Genomic DNA, 25,481 nt, shown 5'->3' with positions numbered 1-25,481 from the left:
AAAATCTAAGAGCTGAGAGCTCACATGATGATCCACAAATAGGAGGCAGAAAGACACACTAGGAGTATTGAGAGTCTTTTGAAACCTCAAAGTCTACCCCCAGTAACACACCTCCTCCAGCAAGGTCACACCTAATCCTTCCCAAACATTTCCATCAATTGGAGACCAAGTATTCAAATATATGAGCCTATGGGAGCCATTCTCATCCACACCATGACATTAAAAGCTTGCTCCATAAAGGTTATGGCTACAAAACCACCACACAAACCTGGCAGGATGAACAAGAGAGAGAGCAGAAGCTGTTCAATAGAAAGCTGTTACAAAGAGAAGGGACTCGGCAGCTGGGACCAGCTGAGGAGAGACAGCAAAGTCTTAAGAGGTTGAGTTGGTTAAATGATCATCACAAATGTTCCGTGTGATTTCTAGAAATGACCAGACGAGGATTGTGGCTAAGTACAAGAGGAAGCAATCTAATAAATATTGTGGCCAAGAGAATAAAGAGCTTGAATTTATAGAGAATATGGAATGGAAAAGTGAATGTTTCCTGTCCTCTGGATCTTAGATGATTTACAGATACAGGGCTGGACATTGGGTACAAAACTAGACCTGTCACTGCTGCCACACTGGGCCAAGCCTGTCATGGCCTCCAGCTTCTAGCCTTCCCTGCATGGAGCTCTTTTCAAGTCGCCAGTCAGAATGAGCCTTAACAAGGCAAACTGACTCACCTGATGAATCCCACAGCATCTCACTCCACAAAGCACATCCCAAAATCTTTACAAGGGCTTCCAAATCCCTGCTCCTCAGCCTGAATCCCTGCTCCTCAGCCTAAGAACTCACTTAGAGTCTTCCCTTAGACTCACCCACTCCTGACCTTCCTGCTACTCCCTGGACATGGCAGGCTGGCCATGACATTTGTGGTTAAATGTTCCTCTCTGGGCTGAAAGCATCTGGCTGGCTAACAGCAGACTGGTGGTGTTGCCTTCAGTTTCTCTCATAACTGCTGCAATCCTACAGCTTTCGTGCCATTAAAACCAGTAGCACAAGGGAGACTCACACTTTACCAAGTTCCGCTGCCTACTAGATGTGCAGCCTTGGCCCTCTCTAGGCCACCGTACCTCTGGGCTGACCCTTCTGCTTCCCAGAAGATTTCACTCAGTGATGCCAGACTCTTATTAATCACAGCTAATTATTCCGTCACAGTTACGCAAAGGTTTCATTTCCAGATTCATAATGCAAAATATCATATAAACAGCTGAAACTTCTTCACAAGCCATGCCTCCATCATGTACACTATTCTTACCTTCAAAGCTCCCCTAACAGCTCTTTAAGCACTCAACAGCTTTTTTCCAGTCCAAAGTTCCTAACACCTTCACAATTTTCCCAAAAGAAGACAGTCTTGATCATCACAGCAACGGCCCACTCTCTGGTTCTAGTTTGCTTTGTTTCTGTGATAAACACCATGACCAAAAAGCAATTTAGGGAGGAAAGGGCTTATTTGGTTTACACTTCACAACCCCAGTCCATCATTGGGAAGTCAGGAAAGGATCCATGGAGACATATTCTATCCTTCCTGGTTCTGCTCAGCTTGCTTCTTTCTGCAACCAGGGGTGGCACTACCCAGTGGGCTGGGCCAGCACACCTCAAGCATTAACCAAGAAAACGCCCCACAGACATGCCCAGGAGCCAATCCCACAACTGAAATCCCCTCTTGCTAAGTGGCCGTAGTTATGTCAAGTTGACATATACACCTCACCCCATTTCCCAGACACCCTGTAGTCTGAGATATAGTTCACTTGTTTACTATTCATTGCTGCTATCTCCTCTACCAGGAGGAGCAAGCACTACAAAGGTTGAGACTTTGCTCACTCAAGTTTCCTAAGCCCAAAAGAAGACATGTACAAACTAGGCAGTGATATCAGCCTGCTGAATTCATGAACTGCTACCAAGAGATTAAAAAGAAAGAATCAGAGTAAAGAAGTTCTGCTGTCACTTTTAGAATCTCCTAATGCAGTTTTACCACCATCCAGATGCTCATGCCCCACCCTGGAAACCACTCTAAGCTCTTAGCCTCTGATCCCCTCACATCACCGGAGGTTGCCGGCATGATCTCTGCCATCTCTAGAATACCATCCCCTTTCTACTCCCACTGCACCAGCTTATACTTTTCACAGCTGAGCTTCTCTGCTTTAACTGGGCCTCTCTTCTGGATCCGTTAGGCAGAGCAAAATGGTAAATAGGTAAAATAAAGGCAGAATGAAGACTGGTCAGCAACAAGTCAACATTCAAAAATGAATGTTATCTCTGTTTCTTTCTCTCCTATTCATGTAATGATTCATATACTCTGAGGACCAGTTCAAATCTCAGCATTTCTGAAGACTTTCCCAATACCTTTAGGCAAAGTACATGCTTTTCTCTCTCTACTGAACCCATTCAAGGACTCACTGTAGCAATTGTTAACAAATATTGGCTGCCCCAGTGGACAGGAATCTGGTCTTGTTCTAGCACAGGACCTGGCATTAGAAAATTTGTGCAACAGATAAATGAAGACTTTGTCCAGAATTGGCAGTTATAAATAAAACTTGGGCAAAAGATGGCTCAGTGGGCAGGGTGGTGGTGGCGCACGCCTTTAATCCCAGCACTCAGGAAGCAGAGGCATGTGGTGTGGATCTCTGTGAGTTGGAGGCTAGGCTGGACCGACAGCCTCCAAAACAATACAATGAAACCCGGTCTTGTAAAACCAAAAAAAAAGAGAGAGAAAGAGAGAGGGGGGAGGGGGAGAGGGGGAGGGGGAGAGAGGGAGAGAGGGGAGAGAGAGAGAGAGAGAGAGAGAGAGAGAGAGAGGGATAAGACACTAAAGATGCCCACAAAACACTGAATTGAGAAATTAACCTTCTAGAAGTTCACATAGAAATGCAGACACAGAGGAGCTAACCCAAAGCAAGTTGGTTATTCAACCATAAACAAATTAATTCGGCTGACAAAACGTTAATGCTATGAAAACAGTTTTGTTAGGGAAAGCGCTATAAAGTATACTGTTAGTCTTACTAACTCCATTTCCCATAGATACTCCAATCTGTAAAACTCAAAGATGGCTCAAAGAAGGTCTCAAAAACCAACAAAATAGCTATTAAAACTACAACTCTATACATACTGACCTTAAAAAAACACTGTAATTTTCTTATAAAAAGTCCACATTTTACAGATGGGTATATTATCTAAACTAGTGCTTAAAATATTTACTTTTAAACATTTATCTGTGTATGTGTTCACATACATGTATGCAGACATGTGTTTGAAGGGCAAAGGCTAACATGGGATATCTTTCCCAATTACTTTTCCAACTTTTTTGTGTATATGGTGTAGGTCTATGTGGTTCGGTGTGCAGGTTCACAGGCACATGTATGCATGGTGTGGAGACCAGAGGCTGGTGTGAGGCATCTTTCTTAATCACCCTACAGCTTATTTTGTGAGACAGGTCTTTCACCAAACCTAGAGCTCACAGATTCAGCTAAACAGCCCGCAAGCTCCAAAGATCCACCTTTCCAGTGGTGCTAAGCACTGTCCTAAGCATTTGAACACATTATAATGTAAGTGTAAATAATTATCCAGATTTCACAAAGGAAGAACTTAAAGGACAGGAAGGTACAAAGAAAGTCAAGGGCAATGACTTGTAAAAGAAAATAACTAGGAAAGGAAACAAACAAGCAAAAATATATCCCATCTACAAAGTAAGTTTCTGCATTACAAAAAGTTCTTCCAGTTCTGCAACACAAGAACACACTGTCCAAACTAGTCCAAACAATCTTCCATGTATTTTGTTCTATAAATTTGTATCCAAATGGGAATTAAGGTCTTCTCAGGTAATGGTCTAATTTTCATTCACCACAAGAAAAATACTAGAGCAAAATAACTGCATGAAATAAGACACACAAGTTGACAACAGTAGGACAAGTGTGTATCCTTTCCGTACCCTGTGCCAAGATAAGCCTGAAGCCACACCACTGCTTGTTACCAGAAACAGGAACACAAAATGTTCATGAAGACTACACTGAAGAATTTAAAAGATAAAAACTAAAGAACAATTTTTGAAGACAACACGTTAGTTTTCTAAATCACAGAGCTAAGCATTCTTTGGAAAAACTAGTCACATATTTTTTTCTGCTAGGCAAATTTGAGCCTCTCCTGAGACTCTTGCCTTTACCTTGCTCAGTCACAGAAGTAGAGCAGCCTAACAGGGTCAACAGTCTTCAGTCCTATCACTCCAAAGACTAACTGCAGACTGCCAGTTTGTACACGCACTACACCCTGAACAGTGGAACTCATTGTAAATGGCTATTGACTAGCTGAGCCTTCTCCAACATAACAGTCTACTTTCTACCTCCCTGAACACTACATAACAAATTAATGCAACAACATAATAATAAAAGTAAAATCAATCCGATAGCTCTGGTCTCATGTCATCATCATTTTAGATTCTCCATCAAGGGAAAAAGAAAGTCTACACAGCTACTGGAACTCCAACAGACCAACTAGAAATCTAATAGATCAGTTCACAGTTACTAAAATCCAAGCTGTGACAAAAAAATGTTTTGTAAGGCTTTTTTTTTTAAAGCAACAACATTCTTGGCATACATAGTACCTTGCAGTTTGCTTTAAAATGCTTGAACTACAACACTTTTTTTTCCTTCTACATAGCCTAACTTTTGAATTAGAAGAAAGCTAATTCTACTGAATGGAGAGAGAGTGCTGCTTTAATAGCAGTGCTGTGAATTCAGTGAAAGATGAAGGTAAAAACTCATGAAAACAAGCCAGCAAGTTCTCTTCCACATTCAATTCACAAACTGAACCAATCGCTCCTGGCTTACGGAACTTAAAATGTCACATTGCTATCACACACAATTTCAAAACAATAATTCATTCATTCTGAAAGCTAATGCCAATCAAAGTTAATCTTTATAAAATATAAAGGCTTCTCAAAACACAAAGCACACAATACAGAAATGCAAACTAATCCATTTCCTAAAGTAAGCACTATATAAACCATAGCTTACATTTGCTTTGTGTCAATTCAGCAAGGCAAGCCAGGGCTGCCTTAGCTTGGCAAGACTCAGAATCTCAAGATTCCATCTATTTTGTTCTATAAGGTCATAACCAAATGAGTGTTAAGCTCTTCTCAGGTAATGGTCAAAATTTCATTCATCACAAGAAAAATACAGGAGCAGAAAGACTGTATGACATGAGACTCACAAGTAGACAAAACAATAGTTACCTTAAACCAAGCAAACAGGCATGCAGGATGAGACTGAAAGCCTACCCAACAAACAACTGAATCGTAGGACATTAATTGTGGCCCTCCTTACCTGAGGAGCTCTCGGTAAACACTGTCAATGTCTGTCCTCCAACGCTTTGCAAGACAAATGGATGCTCTCTAGGAGCATTGACTGAAGTTGGTTTCTTTCCAATATTATGAATATTTGCAAGATCTTCGTTTAAAGTAAACGATACCTAGTGGACAAATTAACCACACTTATTAAAATAGACATTTATATTCAAGGTATCTATATAAACATTTTGATTATAAATTATTTTTTATGTGAGTTGAGTCTCTTAAACATTTATTTCTTAAATATCACCCTGAAGTCCTTAAGCTTATAACAAGATATTTATCGCCATGTGTCAGAATGACGGAACTTGTCTACAATGTCTTCTCTGGTCTGTGGCTGAAGAAGTCTTTCCAGAACATGACTGACATTACTTTTTTACTAATACATTCCCTAAGACCTTGCACATGCTTGGCACACAGAAGGAAAACATTTGTTGAATGAGTATTTTAATACTAAGAAATCAACTGTATCTGAAAAGGGTAAGGGTCAAGCTAGTTATTCTAAAAAGCTTAAACACTCAAATTTCATTTTTAGGTTTAACAACTGTTGCATGAATATATGGTACTATGTTATTTTAAAATACTGTAAACTATTCCATTTTGAAGAATAATTCAGTCATATGGTATAGAATAAAAGGTATTCTCTCCAAATAATTTATATCATATGCCATCTCTCCCTGAAAGAACAAATTGTATATTAAAATTATCTATAAAATCACTGGCTTTCCAGCTAGACAGGAAAATCATGAACTACTAACTATATAGCTAATATTATGATAGGTACCACATACACAGTACAAATTATACTCAACAGTTTAAAATCTAACATTCTTAAAATTCTACATCAAATGTCTGTGTCCCACAGAAGTAATGCTGAAGTTTTACTAAAGCCATATTCTGTTTCACAATGCTGTTAGGTAAAAGAAGAAAAATGCTCAGACTGAATTAAAAGAGTCCATTCATTCATCCAAGTAGCATTTATACCTTAATGTATTTCTGACCAATCAGCCATTCATTTCAATTAAGAGTTTTCCAGAATGCAAACAACTATTATTCACTGTGGTTTGTTGTTAATGTTGATTTTTGTGAAACTGAATCTGAAGCAGCATAGGCTGGCCTGGAACTTGCTAAGTAGCAGAAGATGCCCTTGAACTCCTTGTCCACCTGTCCCTTCCTCCCAAGTGCTGGAATTATAGGAATACCAGGCACAACTCATAATTTCAATAAAATTTCCATATAAATAATCTCACCTCAGTCCTTCCTTGATTCCTAAAAGAGAAAAGAAATATTTAGTATTACTTAGATTGCATATTACTTTCATATATAAGGAAAAAATCTAAAGACATACCCATTCTTATTGCATAAAACATTAAATTTATTTCAACTAATGTTAATCTTTTGCTCCTATTTTTAATCCTGTACAAAGATTATTAAAGTAACCCCACAAGTTTATTTTATGAACTTGCATCACATAACACTACTATAACCACTTCTAATTATATTAACCTGATAATGATCTTCTAATTCTCATTATTTCTAAGAATTTTTAGCTTCTAGAAGCTCACTACTAAAATCACAAATAAACAGATCTCGCTGGAAGAACGAGGCAAAGCAAGGGAAGAGTTGGGCTAGGGTGTAGCTCAGTGTAAGAACATTGGGTTCAATCCTAGGGCTTCCCCCTCTAAAAGGGGAGGAAGGAAAAGATGGAGGGAGGAATGGAGGAAGAAGGGGAAGAAATAAAAAGAGAGTTAAGGATCAACTATGGAAGACTTTAAATATCACAGCCCAAAGCTTAGACTTTATTCTTTAGGCAATGATGACCTGCAGACACTATTTGAACAAAAACAAGTTCAAAGATGATCCAACACACTTGACTTGTACCACAAAATATATAAATGAACTAAAGACTGAAGTGCTGTTTCTCCTTGGCACTCAGCTTAGTTCTAACGTGCCTTCACTCTGCCATTACAAGTCTTCTATATCCATTAGGCACTGACAAGAAGCACAAGTCCTTGTCCTAAAAAGTCCCAGAGCAGTCTGTAACATCAACCTGCCAGGTTAAGATGTGTCCACTGGTGTACCGGTGGCTTGTCTGTTTCAGGGATAGCAACTGCTCTTTGAATGGACTTAAGGCCTGCTCCACAAGAGGGGAATTCATACTTGATACTTGAAACCTGGTAAAAAAACTGATGGTTGGTGGAGCTGGAGATGGCTCAAGGGTTAAGAGCACTTGTTGCTCTTGCAGAGGACCCATGTCTATATCCTAGCACCCACATAGTGGCTCACAAACATCCTATCTCTACTTCCAGGTGATCCAAAACCCTCTTCTGTTACCTGCACGTACATTACATGCAGGCAAAATAATCATATGCATAAATAAAAAATAAAAATAAACCACAGCAGAGTGGTGAACTTAATACTGCTATTTAGCTAAAATGTCATGGTGCCAAGCTGCCTTCTAAATATTTATGTTTATACTCATAAAGCTATGCTACTCCCAGCTTAACCAGAGAAGCCTCTCTTTGCAGCCAACAGTGATGAATGCAGAGGCCATGGCTGCTCAAGGGGCTGAGAAGAGTGATGGCTGAGTGCTCATTCCTCAACAGGACATTTATATCACTGCCTCTGAGACTCAGGACACAGGGAGGAAGGGGAGGCAGAAAGAAGTCAAGAGCCAGAGACAGAGAGAGGGGCTGTGAAATGCTATTTTCTGATCATGGCACAACCAATGCAGACATGACCTCAGAGCAACTCTGGCTGTCTATAATGAGCCACATAAGACTTGTGGCTCTTCCCTTCCCTGATGAATTACTACTGATGTAGTCTAGGAGAAGGGCACTCTTGAGTGTATATTCACTGAGGAGCTTTGAGACTCCAGAAGACAATTCCAAACCCATGGTCACACAAGTGATCCTGGTTAAACTCAGTGGCACTCAAAGAACAAAACAAACAAAAACAAAGGATAACAAAATCATGAATGTGGGAAGGGAAAAGTATTATGGGTTGAAGATTAGAGAAGTAAGATAACCAGGATGCATGTTATACAGGTATGAAATTATCATAGAAGAAACTCAGTAAAAGTTTTGTTTTTTTTAAAAAAACAAAAACCCACAGGGTTAAATCCATAAAGAATTATAAACAAATAATTGGTATCTTGTCAAACTGGTCCAACAGAAGTACATAGAGTGTACAAGGCACAGGGTCCTTGTACTCAGATAAGTACTGGGGAAACCAGGAAAATTAAACAAGCAGGGATGTCTCTTCAAGAGAAGAGAGATACAACCTGTTTTCTACCCAGAAGGTTGGGAATGGATTATCTGTAGGGCTAGGCCACATCTGACTCAGTCATGCCTCCCTAGACCTTTACCCTGAGCATTGTTTGCCACTCAACAGAATCCATCTGTAGTGGTTTGAATGAGAATAGCTTGCATAGGCTCACTGATTTGAATAGTTGATCATCAAGTATTTATCAAGTCACCATCTTTATGGGAGATGTCATATGTGCTTTTATATATACATTGTACCCTCTATGCTATCTGTATGACCTAGACCACACCAGATTGTTCCCTAGGCCCTTAAGTATAGGACCCATATTTATGGAAGAGGTCACATGTACTTTGCAAAACAGTTTCAATGTAGTCATGCCTAAGTGTTATTTTGCACACGACTGAGTTATCAGGAAACTTTTTTCCAAAATTGTACTGTACTTAAAAGATGCCCAAAATAAACTGCCTAGTGTCAGACTGTAAATTTGAAATGACAGAGGTTACTGAGTCATGTTGAATGGGATTGTCATCTTGCCTCATGCAGATCATTACTCTGCTGGCCCTGGTGTTCACAGACACACACACACATACACATACAATACGGTACATTGTCAAGAAGTGCAGACTAAAAAGCCAGCCAGGAAAAAAGGAAATAAGTAAAAAAAAAAAAAAAAAGTCAGAAATAAATAAAATGGAAAAATTTCAGGCTAATATAGACTATTCCAATTAAACAACAAAATAAGAAAGTATCTAGTGCATCCTCTAACACAAGAAGAGCAGCCTAATATTACGTAGTAAAAGGGCCTTTGATCAAAGTAAGGATTCTAAGGTATTTTATAGGTATGGGTATGGGTGTTTTGCCATGTGTATGTAAATGTACCACATGTGTGTCGCACCTGCTGAGCAGCCTGCATCCGAGAATGTAGCGAGGTGGTCGGGATAGATGGCACAGAGACCAGTCGGTTGCGTTAAGAAAACGTTATGCTTCCCAAGAGCTTAGGAGAACTCCCCAAGAAAAAAACGCTTCCCTTTTTAAAGACTTCTGCCATCCATACACACACAATTCTCCACCCGAGCTCTCACACACCTCTCACAGCTCTCCCAGACTTCTCACCCTCCTGGCTGGTCCTTGAATCTCCAGCACCAGAATGGGGAGAAACAGCAGGGAGCAGGAAGAAGCATCTAGCCATAGGGGGGGATCAAAGTCACGGTGTTTCAGTGAGCGAGCCCTTATCGGAGCCCTATCAAGAGCTTTATGGCACTGAATTGTTTTCAGTAAACATTATCTAGCAGCTGCCAGCTCCCAGGCTGATAGAGGGGTGGGTTTCCGGCCAGGGTCTGTGATCCTCACACATGTGTGCATGGTCCTTAGTCCAGAGAGGATGATAGATCACTTGGAATAAGAGTTACAGTTGTGAATTGTCATGTGATGCTGGGAATTGAACATTTTATTACCAATTTCTCAGTCTTTCTTTACATATTGGCAAAATACTATGGAAAAGGGAGAGATTTTGTTGGGCCCCAGCCCCATGGGGTCTCTGTGAGTTGCTGGTCAGCTTACAAGTGCAACTTGTTTTCCAGTCCAAGTGCTTTCTGTTTTCTAGTCCTGGCTTACTGCCCTGGCCTTGACCCTCTGACATCAACATCCAGCAGGAGGAAAACAACGATCTCTTCTACCTGGGGTTTTTTCCACTGTGCTGTAAACCTGTATAAAAAGCTCCTCCCTCCTACAAGGAAGAGACCTCTTAGCACTTGCAATGAAGACACACACACACACACTCTCCTGGCAATAAAGGCAGCACATGCATTCTCTTAGTACAAACAGCTGGATGTCTGGTCTCTCTTTTCCTGATACCCTGGACTTGGTTGTGGCGCTGGCGCGGCAGATTTCACATAAAATAAATGAATTTCCATCTTCTTTACAACACTTGAAGAATTGGCAACAATGGCCTCAAATTCTACTTGACAACAACCCCACACATGAGCTCGGGTCAGGCCCCTTTCTGAACTTATTTCTTGAGGTGTATGGCACAGCTACCTTTAATACCCAGAGATGCAGACAGAGAAGGGCAGAGCTGCAGACGACCACCCTCCAATGTTGACTGGACCGAATGGAGGTGAACAGAAAAGGGGATGAAGGTTTGAGCCAGGTGGTGGTGAAATGCAGGAAGAAGTTCACAGAGGGTTGCTGAGCTGTCAGAACTGACAGAGGAGGGAATGGCTGCAAGTGGGCAGCAAATGAAAAAGGATGAATTAAAGATCACATTGACATTTCCAGTCTGGATAACTAGAAAATCACCCAGATGCAATTAGGGAACACAGGAGGGAAGGGGAGCTTCCTTTTTACATAATTACAGCAACAACTTAGCTGGAATGAGAACAGATTAATGAGCTCTGACAGGTTAACTTCACAGGAAACAAAAGCTCGTCTTTGAAAAACTGTAACCTTTTTTAAAAAAGGTGGATGCCTATAGCTTTGCCTTGGTGTGTATAGTTATGACATACAGTGTATGAAGTACACAAGACTTTATTGTCCCACATTAAAACTATCACATTCTTTTGCCTAACGATGTGTGGATAAAATGGCCAACACCAACTAGTTTTCTAAACAATATGTTAAAAAAGTAACGAGGTAAGTATCTGGCCCATCCTTGAGAGTTTATCACAATGATACTGATTTCCTCATTCACTACTCAGAGCCATTTCTCAATACACACAGCACTTCAAGCTCCACTCATTCCTCTTGCTTTAAAAAACAAAAACAAAAATCATGTTTGTTCTTCACTTTTAAAGTATTTCTTGGATCTGACATCAAAAGTCACAAGTTCTTATTATCACTGATAGACAATAAATTTTCTTTTCCCAGTTAAGAAAACCAACCAAATAATATGAAATCATCAACTACATTGGAGGGTCTCTGCTGCCTGAACAATTAAGCTCAAAAGCCATTAGGTAATACCAAGTGAGACAGATATCTGAGGTAGGCTCGATAGTAAAGTCATGGTCCAAATGGAATGAAGATGATGTATGTACAGTTGAGGAACAACCTGGGGCAAGTTGTTAAAGCAAAGCCGGATGAAGAAGGGTTCTCCATAAAGGAGCGGCTTGGCTGGAAGTGTGTGCAGAAGTAAAGGCATCTATCCAGGAAGGCACCTGAAGCGTATTGCTGCACCCCCACCAGTGCAAGAAAGCAGCTCTGGAGGAAACCCAACAAAGTGAAGACACAGCCCTGTGAGCAGAACAAATGGAGCCCACCTCAGAGAATAAGCTAACACAGGGTGAGAAGGCATTCATATCAGAATAAAGGCTAGAGCAGCAAACTGCGATTAAATGAACAAACCAGAATCCATAAGTTCATACAAAATTAATACATCAACTAAAATTTTGATGAAGCACAGATAATTTATATAGTATCACCCCACAGAATATACCACAAAAACGTAAGGGGTAACTTTATAATCAAGAAACTAGAAAGAAGACAACCTATAAACAAGTTGGTCAAGTTACTACCACATGAAACAGGACAGGATGCAAGCATGCAAACCCCTCTAGAATGTCAGAAAAAACTCGGCTGTACTTTGTCACACTCTTGCCAAAGAGACATGACTCAAATCTAATCATCATGAAGAACCATCAAACAGATGCACATCCAGTAAAATCACTGTCTCATAAATAGCAGCAACATCGAAGCTTACACATTAGAAAGGTCCAGGAAGAGTTCAGGATGCTGTAGGTTGAAGGAAGGACATTTTTGAAAAACACGATGACAGAATGTAATCTAAGATTCTAAACTGGATGACTGTGTTGTAAAGTAATACTGAGATGCCTGGAAACCCTGAATGAAGTCTAAGCATGAGGGGGTAGTATTACTAGACGTTAGCCTGCTGGTGTGGAGGTCTATGAGACTACATAGGAAACACATATTACAAGTAGTTCTGAGTGATCAGGCATATTTCAGCACTGTGGTCTTAAATGTGTCATGGGAAAAGTGCTTTTTAGAATTCTCCTAACTGTCCTGTAGCTTAAGAAAAACCTGACACAGTCTTATGTAGCCCAGGTTGACCTTGAATTCACTACACCAATGAGAATAACCCAGGCATGCCCCAGCGAATCCAGTGCTGGAGACTGAAGCAGGGGTTGGTACATGCTAGACAAACATTCTACCAACTGAGTTACCTTCCTAATCTTGTGTCTGTTCTCAAATAAAGGAGTCCAATAATTAAGAGCTGTGCCTAGCTATTTAAATTATCCCTGCTAAGGAATGAAACTTATCCTTGCTTATCAATCTTTGCACCACTAACTGGGTCCATGGGATAAATTCCTAGAAGTTGATGAGACTGCTGGGATCAAGGCAAGAGTACTTTATTTTTTATCTTTCACTTTCATTGTCCCAATTCTGTCTCTCTTTCTGTGTGCAACTGTGTCTGTGACAGTAGCAACAAGAACTGTTAACAATGCCCAAGCTGTAAAATACCTACCAGGGAATAGTGGTTTCCAACTCCATTTTGTTGTTAGCAACAACACTGTATAATGTGTACTGCATATATTGCTATATATAGAAATACATACACATGGTCTTTCAAACAGTTTGTGCTAACGTAAATAAATGCTTGTCAGCAGTGTAAATTCACTATGGATTCTTTCAGTCTTACTTCACTGATGTCTTATTTGCAGGTTTTTATTATTGATGGGCTCCAAATGACCTACGATGTTAAATCTATTGAGCAATAAAGCTATAAATCAAGTGTCTCTGAAAAAAGACATATAAGTATAGTACTCAAGATTGTGGTATAGTATAATGAGGCACAAACAAAACAGAAAACTGAAGTGCACTGAGACAGGATGGTAATGCAAAATTAAAAAAGCTAAAGTGGTATAAACTCAGACGGGATACATGTTGGATGCCCAAAAGCACAAAATAATCAAAAGTGCAGAGGATCAGGCCATCTCATAAACTGATGTACATAAATGGCCAAATTCCCAACTGTCTAAATAGGGTATCATTCTCCACATACTCACAGGCAGATTCTCCATTTCTCAGACATTAAATGGGAACCGAATCTGAAGAGCACTGCTTCCCCAGATGTATGTCTCCTCACCTCTGTGTCTGCCTCTCCACCCACAGCCCTGCCTGTGCAGAGATGAACAAGCAGCACACTGTGCACTGCAGATCTTCCAAGCTCCTGACCTATGCTGCACAGCACTCTCTCCTGACCTCGGGAGATCTGGTATAGGGAGGGAAGTCCACCGACATCTCGTGGTGCGGACTGTATGTGATACATGTATGTGGTATGTGTTATGACTTACCAACTAAGCACTTTATACACATACAATAAACATGAGGTATTAATAATTGCCCTTTTAACAAATGAGAAAACAGAGGGTAAATAACTTACCCCAAAATACACAGCTAGTTGGTAACACCGTCAGGACTGAACCTCCAATCTAACTTATGGGTCCATACACCTAATTATTGTACCATACTGCCTTTCTAAACCCTTTATTCTTTTTTAAAATCAACACCACAGCCCCCCCACAACATATACACATAGACAACTAAAAATTGCCTACATTTCCTCTTAAGAATCAGTAACTGATCATACATCTTCTAGTCACGAAAATGTTTTTTTTTTTAATATTTAAAGAGTAGTTTACCTGTAGTGACCTAATTTAATTCTCTCAACAGTCCTAAATTCTTCACATGTCCCATGCTCTTCATAAGGCATCAGTGAAACACTGTCCTCCCCACTCCCTGATCCCATCCACTTCTCTCTACTGGCAGCATTAAGAATGCAACATATGCTTGCACTGTGAGCTAACTGGCAAAAAGAAGAGTGAGACCATCACTGCATTTCATTCTAAACAAACATCTATTAATGGAGACTTCAGTTTACAGCCATAAAACTCTGATGACTCATATCAACTCAAATTCTGACAACTTAGTCATAGGCACCGCTAAGTCGCTCCTCACCCACTCTACATTTACCAGCAGTGAACTTAGTACATTAGCAATAGCAGTGAAAATTCAGTCAACTAAGGGTGTGAACAAGACACACAGAAGATGCAGCTGCAGATACTAGGGACAAGCTGTTTTCCAGCATCTCTCCACTGGAATCTCAAGGAACTAGTTACTAAAGGTGTACTATTATTAAAGAGGTCAGCTCTTCTGCAAGGCAAGACTGGTCAGTTTGGGTAGACAGAAAACACACACACACACACACACACACACACACACACACACAATATCTGCTCTTTATATTGTATACTGGCATACAAACTAATCCTTGACAGGCAGTGGTGACATACACCTTTAACCTCAGCACTTGGGAGGCAGTTAGCTCAAGGTCAGCCTGGTCTACAAAGTGAGTTTCAGGACAGCCAGAGAAATCCTGTCTTGAAAAACCATTAACAACAACAACAGCAGCAACCCTACTCCTCATCAACCACAAGATCACATTTTTTTAAAGGAAATTCTAGCATGTTTACTTTTTCTTCACTGTAATTGGTTAATTTCAAGTTGCTTCTACTAAAGATTTTCTTTCTAAAAAGATCCAAAGAACAGGGGTACTAGTCATGTATCCCTAGAGGAGATAAAGGAAAGCAGACCAATATATAAACCAAAGCCTTAAGCCTGCATACAACAGTGAATGACAACGAGAACACAAGCAGAGTTCTGTGCTATGCTCCGAAATTAGCAACACTGAGCCTAAGGAGCCTGAGAATTCAGCAGAATAAACAAAGATGCTTTAAAACTGCATCCATATGTTTCACATCCAAAATAATCAGGATGCAATCTAAAGGCTTACACACCAAACTGTCACCACCTCCAAGGAGTGAATGGGAAATACAGATGACTTTTTAGTTTGTATACAGATGATTTAAAACAAATTTAAAGGGAATGTATTCCTTACGTAAGAAAACACATACACAGTATTTCTATGGGACTCTGGGTGGTCAAGAGTAAACAATATCATTTTATATATAAAAACTAGGCCTGGTAATGCACAGCACATACACATGCACACAGTAACATTTAGGTAGCCACAGTTCATTATCAAACTGGGATACTCAGTGGAATGAAACCAGACACTTCAATAACTTCCCAGGTAAATCTATCAATGGGGACTGATCAAAGCAAACCTGTAGGTATGACCACCTATGAATACTAGATGCAACTATGTTAAGACACCTGCTTTAAAATGAAGGGGAAAGGGAGCTTGAAATTTCCTACTAATGTGCAGGGAATCACGGAGTTGGTCTGGCCTAGCTGCCTTGAGAGGCATGTGTCATGGTTTTTTCAGGTTCCTGAGAAACTGAGGCACTCCCTCAGGCAGTGAAGGATTCAGGCCATCTGTGTGTCCTAGCATTCCCTAGAAGTCAGTGAAGCACATAGAACAGTGGTTCCCAACCTTCCTGATGCTGCATGTAAAACTTTAATACAGTTCCTCATGCTGTGGTGACCCCAACCATAAAATTATTTTTGCTGCTTCTTCATAACTAACTTTGCTACTGTTATGAGCTGTAATGTAAATATCTGTTTTCCGATGGTCTTAGGTGATCATTGCAAAAGGGTAGCTCAACCCCCAAAGGGTGGAACCAATGATATAGGAGCTCGACTGAACAGTTTGTCTTAGACATTAATCTTGGGTACCACATCTAGTTTGCAATCATCATTGTATCCTGGCAACTACCATTACATTTTGTTTTAGTAAGAGTAGAAAAAGTCGGCCGGGCGTTGGTGGCGCACACCTTTAATCCCAGCACTTGGGAGGCAGAGGCAGGCGGATCTCTGTGAGTTCAAGGCCAGCCTGGTCTACAGAGCGAGTTCTAGGACAGCCTCCAAAACAATACAGAGAAACCCTGTCTTGAGAAAAAAAAAAAAAAAAAGAGTAGAAAAAGTCTGATTGCTTGAAATAAACTTGTCTCAGCCTCAGTCTTGCTGAGAACCCTCTGACCCAGCCTGACTGACACTCCCTGGCTCAGTAAGTAAGCAGGGGTGCTTGCGCCAATGAAGAATGGAAGCACAGTCATCACTGCTCATTTGAACAACTCCTGTAACATCTTACTTCAGTGGTCAATGCAATACTGGGGCTTTCACGACTTCCCTGAAACTTGTTCCTGTAAGTCTCAGTCTCTCATACCAAGAGAGATCTGACATTCCTCCAATAGGCAATGGTCACTGTACAGGTTTACAGAAATGCAATGTTCACGGTAAGGACATATCTAAGTTACAAAGCTACTTAACAAACCCTAAGTGCCTATTGTCTTATAAACACTATCCTGTGTGTTGGGAGGCATTAATATTAATATTCACACTTCACAAAAAAAGGATGCTAATGCTTAGAAGAGTAATTCCCAGAGCCAACTGTTGCTTGAATTGTTTTTCACTCTTTCAGCTCTTTGGGGGACCCGCCACCCAGCACCCAAACAAATCACACATGGAGTCTTATGATTAGTGATGACTGCCTGGCCTTAGAGTGGCTTGTTTCTAGCCCTTCTACCTTTCTCTCCGAGCTTTTATCTTTCTTACTTCTGTATATCTTACTTTCCGTCTTACTCTGTGCCTGACTGGGTGGCTGACCACTCATGTTCTTCTCTCCTTCTCTTGTTGCTCCTTTCCTCATTTCTCCTTGTATTTATCCTCTCTGCCTGCCAGCCCTGTCTATCCTTGCTCCTTCTTCCATATTGGCCATTCACCTCTTTAATAGACCATCAGGTGTTTTAGACAGAAAATCACAGCTTAGAAGAGTTAAACAAACGCAGCATAAACAAAAGTCACACACCTTAAAATAACATTCCAACAGTCAACAGCTATGTGCAACTTCTCAGGAGGAGAAGCCAGGTCCTGTGTCCAGTGAAGTCATAAACTGCACATGATAAGGGCTTGGTGTATAAACAAAGTTTTTTGCCTTTGCTTTTTCTTCAATGACATGTCTCAGCTTTCATCTTGGTATGGCCTCCCATTTCAGTAAAACTTAACATAAGAAATTATTAAGTCCTTCTGACATTTCTAGGAGATATGATAGCAGAGCAAACTCCCTGTTTCTCTGACTCTTATACTCTTCCCAACCCCTCTTCCATAATGAAGGGCAACACCAAGAAATATAATAACATAACTCCCATAAAGCCTCAACCTTAAAAAAGAACTACAGGCACCAAAGGAATGCTGAGATGAGGAGAAATATCCTTCCCCAGGGAAGAGCACACCAACTGGTTATCTAATACCAAATCATCAGTAAGGAATTTTACACACACACACACACACACACACACACACACACACACACACACACACGCTCTACCTGAACATACTTAAACATGCATATACACATGTGCACAAGCACACATAAGAAACAAAGAACTAAGAGACAAAACAAGTAGAACAAAGAAGTATCAAGTTGTCAAGACAAGTCATATCAAAACCCAGAAGCTAATAAACCTAACTCCAGAGTGATGGTCTTTCTTGAGGAAGCTTTAAACTGGCCCCTGAAAAGTAATTTTCACTGATACTAGGTATCTGAGGGATAGGGGACATAAACTCCATACTTCAGGAGAAAAGCAGGAAAATTTAAGCCCTAAAATGTTCACTCTTGTTTACTAGCTGTCAATTTTGGAACTACCGTATAAAGAAATACAGAGTAAAACAGCTATTTTTAATAAACTTGTCTTAGAAGTTTTCTTTTATTGACTGATTCAACAAAACTCTGCTCAATGTGTTCCATGTCATCCACTGTTCTAAAGGCCAGAAATACGATTACTAAAAAAAAGAACTCCTGACCTTGTAGCACTTACAGTACACCAGAAAAGATAAATAATACGTAAATACATAATAGGTAAGATAAGAAGAGCAGGTAAGTGAAAAAAAAGTCAAGTACAATAAAGAAAAGACCCAAGAAAAAAGGAGGGAGGAGGTAGAAACCATGGTGTGCTATTTCCTATGGGTGGTCAGGAAGCCCTGGGGGAGCTGCTATGTTGATGGGGACCAAAGAGTGTGGGAGCAAGCCACGGGGCTACCAGAAGGAGTTGCTGCTGACAAAGAGTGTGGGAGCAAGCCACGGGGCTACCAGAAGGAGTTGCTGCTGACAAAAGCAGGTAGCAATCACTAAGCTGGAGATGCCCATGAGACACCCCTGGGGGAATAAGGAAGAGATGGCCATCACCAGCCTAGAGCCAGACATTTAAACATCATTTGCATTTAAAGCTAGGAGAAGAGACAAAGACCACTTAAAATGAAAAGAGAAGAACTGATGACTGAGAGGAGGGGTCATGTAAATTAAGGAGTTGAGTTGGGGTAGGGAACCTATCAAGATCCAAAGGAGGAGACAATGAAGGGAGGGGCAGCAGAGTGTTGTCCTGAAGTGATGGATAACAGTTTTAAGGAAAGAAGCGATTAACTACGTCAAATTCTGATGAGGGCCAATCAAGATGGTTGCCATCTGATTCTGAAGAGTTGGGAATGTAGATGTGGAATAAAAGTAATCAAAGCAACAAATTCTTTGGTGTCGGAATCTGTTGCAGACCCTTGAATTTGGTTCTGGCCAACAGGTCTTTAGGAAACAGACACAGCTCAGACCTGCAAACTGCTAGAACTATAGGCCCTCTTTTCTTTTGGTACTGGGAACTCTAACCACCACATGAAACATGGAGGAAAACAGATGGGCACTACCCAGCTGATAAGGAAGCCATCCTATATTAACATGGCCAGTCCAGTCAGGAAGGACTGCCAGGTTAGCCCAACCAGAACAAATCCAGAGAACTGTGACAAATAACAATTTTTTGAAGTTCTGCTATGAAACAAAAGCTAACTGATAAAGACGGGGACATTGGTAACAGATAGGAGAGAGCTGTTTCAGTGAAGTGGTAGGCATGGGAATCTCACTGGAGTTGAATAGAAAGATGATTTAGCAGTCAAGAGCAGGGGCTACTCTTCTAGAGGAACGGGATTGAATTTCAGCATCCTCATAGTGGTTTACAACTGACTGTAACTCCAGTTCCAAGAGATCAGATGCCCTTCTGACCTCTTCAAGCATCAGGCAAGAATGTAGTACATAGACATACATACAGGCAAAACCCACATATAGTAAAATAATATTTTAGGGGCTGGAGAGATGGCTCAGCGGTTAAAGAGCACTGACTGCTCTTCCAGAAGACCTGGGTTCAAATTCTAGCACCCACATGGCAGCCCATATCTATCTACAACTCCAAGATTTCTGACTCTCACACGGACAGACATATAGGAGAAACATGAATGCACATAAAACAATAAGTTATTTTAAAAAATAAAAAACTGGAAAAAAATAAAATAATATTTATTTAATGGATGGGTGAAGTCAGGCACAGTAGCATACACTTTTAATCCCAAACTCAGGAGGCAGAGACAGGTGGATCTTTGAGTTCAGGGTCAGTCTGGTCTACAGAGAAAATTCCAGGACATCCAGGAGGACATCCAGGGCTACACAAGAGTAATAACCCTGTCTTAAAAAAACAAGACAGATCAGACAGACAGACAAAGTAGAGGAACAGGACTGGCAATGAAGCTCAGTGATAAAACGTTTCCTAACACGGAAGACCTGGATTCAACCACCTTATAGAAGAGGGGCAATAAATATGAATGAATGAATGAATGAATGAATGAATGAATGGGAAAAAATTAGAACACAAAGCCTCAGGTGACATCAACTCAGCATCTGAGGCTTGTCCTGTGCTGGTCTCTATCTCCTGCCAGAGCCCTGCAGCCAGGCACGATGTCACTAGCAAAGTCCTTCCATCAAAGTACTTTCTATGTATGCCTAATGTGAGCATACCTCTGCACACCAGGAACAGATGGGAGAGCTAGGGAGATCCCATCATTTGCTCCTCTGTCAGCCAGTTTCACCAATAAATTTAACTTTATATTCACACTACCTATCACACACACACAAACCTATGTCCTCACAGAATATACAAGTATCCCATGACCTGCTTTAATATGACCAGTAACTCTCAACCTCTAAATAAATTCTCTAAGAATATGATCACATTCAGAAGCAACTATAAACATTTTAAAAAACAATAGCTTTTAACTTTTATAGTTTATGCACTATATACGTATATAAATAACTTACTTGGCAATCCTCAGTTTCCCAACTTCACCTCTTCCAGAGGCTTTACCCCATTGCGTGGACAAATATTTGGGAACCTAAAATGAAGCAAAAACATTTCATGATGATTATGGATACCCAGAGCTCATATACCTTCCCTGAGGTTATATAATTAGTAAATGATAGAGCTAGGATTCAAGCCAACCATCTCCAGAGTCTATGTGCCAGGGACTACACTCTCAATCATACAAATACCATGTCTAAAACAAGATATAGCAGTCACCAGGGGTTAACTTCTAAGAAGGAAAAATGGAATAATATATTAATTCTCTGATATGTAATTTGTCTCTTTCTTCAAAGTAGTGTAGACCCTGAAATCAGTACATACTGTTAAGGCTATTCTGTTTTGAGAAGTCAAGGAAAGACTATAAATATAGAATAAAGCATAATGTGCTGTGTGGACTAAATATTCAATGAGTATCACTGTCATCAGTATTTCTCATAGTAAACTTAGAATATCATCATCAATACAAAAGCACAACTAAGATATGGTGTCACGGCTGGAAAGAGGGAAAAAAGTCTAGCAAGATTTCATTATTGGGTAGAAGACCTTGACTACAGTTAAGGCTAAAAAAACAAAGGGGTAAAAACAGACTGTGTTTATTCAACTCTGTGTATGTTTGTCACATTAACTTACTGAACTACAAATACATGCCAGATAATATGCCTAAGGCTAGAAAAGAGGAAGGCAAGAGGACAGCTCTGTGAGACTCCATGCTCGAAATTCTGCATCCACTATCCATCCATCCATCCATCCATCCATCCATCCATCCATCCATCCTCTCAGTCACTCTGTGCACACACACATGCACTCTCCCTTTCTACAGATGTGAAAACCAACTAGTCACACACTAGGGCTAGTGATACAACTCAGCAATAAAGCTATGTGAGACTGTGTACAGCGGATCTCAAAAACCACATGGATTAGGGGATGAGAGATAGGTCAGCATTAAAAGCACTGGTTGCTTTTCCAGAGGACCTCAGTTCAATTCCCAGCACTTACATGGTATCTCACAACCATTTATAATATAATGCCCTTGTCTGGCCTCTGGGTCTTAGTATGTTCCTGACTGGCCTGGAACTCACTACGTAAACAAGGTCTCGGATTAAAGGTGTGAACCACCACAGCAGTATCTATTTGGTAGCTTTAATTTATAACATAAATATACAAGAAGCATGTGTGTTCTAGCTCATACTGAGGTGGGAGGATCGCCATGTGTTTAAGGCCCAACTTGGGCTACAGAGTGAGTTCCAGGTCAGCCCAGACATAGAAAGGGGAAGGAGAGAGGAAGAGAAGAGGTTCTCTTTTGTCCTGTTACTTACAAGCCTTCGCTGTGTTATCTGCATCAACCACTTTTGGTTACCGTAGTTAGTACCTGACAGACACAATTTAAGAGTCATTTTTGCACTGTCTGTTGTGGTGGGAAAAGCAAGGAAGAGCACCGCTGCTCACACCACAACGCCAAGATGAAGAGGATACAGAAAGGGCCAGGGCAAGACACAGCCCCTAAGAACACAATGTGAGGATCTACTTCTTGCAACTAGTTCCCCACCTCACCAGCTCTCAGAGAAACCATAGTATGAATCCACCAAAGGAGTCATTAATGAGTCCATTAATTAGATCACAGCCTCATGAATTGCTTGTCTCCAGAAACAGCACCACAAACATACCCAGAACCTAAACTCTTAGCTGTTAATCCACTGAAACTGACAAGACTAACTCCCACCCATTTTAGCTTGTGTCTGTGAAAAAGTAAAGGCTGAGCTTGGTGGCAGCTGAATAAAGGTCATCCCATGCACACAGAGTGAGTCCCTCCTCTAACAATGAGCAGAACACATTTGCAGAGGAAGGTGATGGGAATAGATGTCTGCCAGGTAGGAAGTTGTTGGTTTTACTTGACACAGCTCAGTACTCTCCTTTCTTTCTACACAACAGAAAACAGGCACAAAACAATGGCTTGAACAGAGTTCCTTTCAGGAAAAGCTGCCACCAAAATTCCATCAATTGGTACAGAACAAGCCTCCCTAATTCTTCATCAGCACATACTTATGACCCTGCAAGTTTCCAACGCCAGTTACCGTTTCCTCTAGCCACGCTGCAGGACGCCAAACTTACTATTTTTCTGATATAATGTTTTGCAACCCTACTTTTTTTTTTTTTTTTTTTTTTTGGTTTTTTGAGACAGGGTTTCTCTGTATTGTTTTGGAGGCTGTCCTGGAACTCGCTCGGTAGACCAGGCTGGCCTCGAACTCACAGAGATCCGCCTGCCTCTGCCTCCCGAGTGCTGGGATTGCAACCCTAACTTAAACTAAAGCCAGGACATTTTCATTTCATGAAATGACAATCCCAAACCCTGACTTCAACCTTTATGTAGGCCACCCTCTGCTCTAGGGCCTCCTGTTCCCTTTGCAGGATTCACAAGGCTGCATGCATTTTCCAGCTGGCATTTCTGTTCCCGCTGTCATACCACTGTACCCACCCAAAGCCTGCAAGGCAAACAATGAGTATCTGCCATTCTCCAAACACAAAGGCATCAACTCAAGTCCCAACATTTTTGCAAGCTCTTCCCTTCTGTGTACCAGGGAGACCTCCATAAAGACAGACTCTGACAAATGAGAGCCAAAGTGAAGGCTGAAGAGAAAGAGATCTTACACTCGGTATGATTTATAGGAAAAGCCTAACACTAACTGGAGAGCAAAGAAAGTAACTTTGCGGAAGGTGGGGGTGGCAGGTCACACTGGATACAGGCACAAAGAATCACCGGAAACTGTGTAAAGTGCTTTGAGGAATTTAACACAGTCTGATGTGCTGGCAAATGATGAGCTGTTTCAGAGAAGTGGACAGAAGAAAATTCTCGACTTAATGAGCACTCAGCCATGTAACTAAAACATTGACATTCATTATACAGATAAAGCATTCATAAACCAAAAGTTCCAGTGAATTTGAAAAACTTTCACGATTCCATTTAAATATGGCTTTCTAAAAGGAAATTGCCCAAAGAGTACCCCCCTCCCTGTGTGCAAAAGTAAGCCAAATAAGGATAGACAAAGCTTGCCATAACCATAAAAAAATACTTACTGAAGTGTCATGAGATCTAAACTTTCTCTCTAAAACTCTAAATCCCACCCCACCCCCGGGATGGGGGGTGCACGCCTTTAATCCCAGCACTCGGGAGGCAGAGGCAGGCGGATGTGTGAGTTCGAGACCAGCCTGGTCTACAGAGCAAGTTCCAGGATACCCAACACAATCACGCAGGTTAAACCCTGTCTGGGGGTTGGGGGGAGCCCAACAGCTCCTGCTTCCTAAATTCCCAACTTCCAGGTCTTTCGAAAGCTCCGTCTGGATTACCACCAGCCCAGGGACCGCTATAGCAGAGGCGAGGGTCTACATCTACATCCAGGGCTTCAAAAAACAAAGAACACAGGGGCTAGTTCCACTTTGTGGACCACACAACTATACGGGATATCGACTCAACTAAGGCGTTCAGATCTGAGACTAAAGTCAACTTCACCAAAAGGAAGCGCCTCCGGCCCGGGGTGAAAGGCTCCCTCTGGGAACGTCGGGGCAGTTCCCTGAGAGAGAGCCCCATGCCGGGCGGGCTCCCCGAGAGACGCCTCAAAGACGCCCCGCGCCCCCAAAGTAACTTCTCTAGCCTGGGGACGGACGCGACCGCGGCGGCCTCTCTTCTCGGGAAGGGGTGGCTCGGGGCGGGCCGGCCCAGGACTTTCGGAGACAGGGGAGGGAGGGAGGCGCCCCGGGGCTCGCGTCTTACCTTCACCAGCCACACGCCGGTGTTCTGTTTGGCGCCGGTCAGGTCGAGTTCCCCGCGCTCCGCCATGAGTTCGCCGCGTGCGGGTGGGCGTGCGCGCACGAGCAGTGGCCCCGAGCTGGAGGACCGAGAGCGACACACCAGAGCCCGACGCTGGAGCCCTGAGACCGCCTAAAAGCCGGTGTCGCTCCCCGGCCGGGACACCAGGAACTTGGGGGAAAAGGAACACGCTGCCGAACCAGGAACTGCGCCTGCGCACGGCAACGTGAGGACGGCGCGTCGCAAGGGACAAATTTTCTGCTTCGGCAACTTCTTCGGTGGGCGTGGCTTCTGGTAAGTGTGTGTCTCACTGTGGAAAAGGGAAGAGAGAGCCAAATTACAATCAGAGCATTAAAACATGAACCCTAGCCGGGCGGTGGTGGCGCACGCCTTTAATCCCAGCACTCGGGAGGCAGAGATAGGCGGATCTCTGTGAGTTCGAGGCCAGGCTGGACCGACAGCCTCCAAAACAATACAGAGAAACCCTGTCTCATAAAACCAAAAATAAAAAATAAAAAAATAAAAACGAACCCTGGATAACTGGGGAAAAAAGTACAGAAATGGAAAATCTATGGTTTAGACAGACAAAAGCTGTGTGTATTTACCCAGCCCTAGCTGAAGAGGCGAGGCATAAAATCACATTCGTGGCCCAACGTCATTGACACAAGTGGGCCCTAGAGTACAAATGAGTATACTGGACACAGGCCGTGCCGAGACGTGAAAATCAAGATCTTCTGCTTGCACAAGCAGAATACACTCTTTCAGACGTCAAAACCAGTATGCTAGCTAGTTGGATCAGTAAGACCCAACGTGTAAGAAACAAAACTGGTTATTAAACAGTTTCCTCTCCCGCTTGCCTTTAGAATGAAATTCTACCCTCTGC

General features: G+C 41.7%; 1 protein-coding gene across 1 annotated transcript in view; it reads right to left on the bottom strand.

Annotated features, from left to right (window-relative positions):
* The window catches only part of Gtf2f2 (general transcription factor IIF subunit 2), a 115,482-nt gene extending 90,677 nt beyond the window's left edge, over positions 1 to 24,805 (bottom strand). Inside the window, exons 1-4 of the mRNA XM_005070953.4 lie at positions 24,563 to 24,805; positions 20,754 to 20,827; positions 6,634 to 6,652; positions 5,361 to 5,505 (exon numbers count right to left, since the gene is read on the bottom strand). Of these exons, the coding sequence (XP_005071010.1) occupies positions 5,361 to 5,505; positions 6,634 to 6,652; positions 20,754 to 20,827; positions 24,563 to 24,628 (304 nt within the window). The 5' untranslated portion in view covers positions 24,629 to 24,805. The remainder of the gene's footprint in view (positions 1 to 5,360; positions 5,506 to 6,633; positions 6,653 to 20,753; positions 20,828 to 24,562) is intronic.
* Positions 24,806 to 25,481: the final 676 nt, after the last annotated feature.

This window comes from Mesocricetus auratus, unplaced genomic scaffold, assembly GCF_017639785.1.
Source record: "Mesocricetus auratus isolate SY011 unplaced genomic scaffold, BCM_Maur_2.0 Super-Scaffold_2245, whole genome shotgun sequence".
Taxonomy (NCBI): domain Eukaryota; kingdom Metazoa; phylum Chordata; class Mammalia; order Rodentia; family Cricetidae; genus Mesocricetus; species Mesocricetus auratus.
The sequence above is the reverse complement of the archived record's forward strand: the minus strand, read 5'-3'. Positions and strand labels throughout refer to the sequence as shown.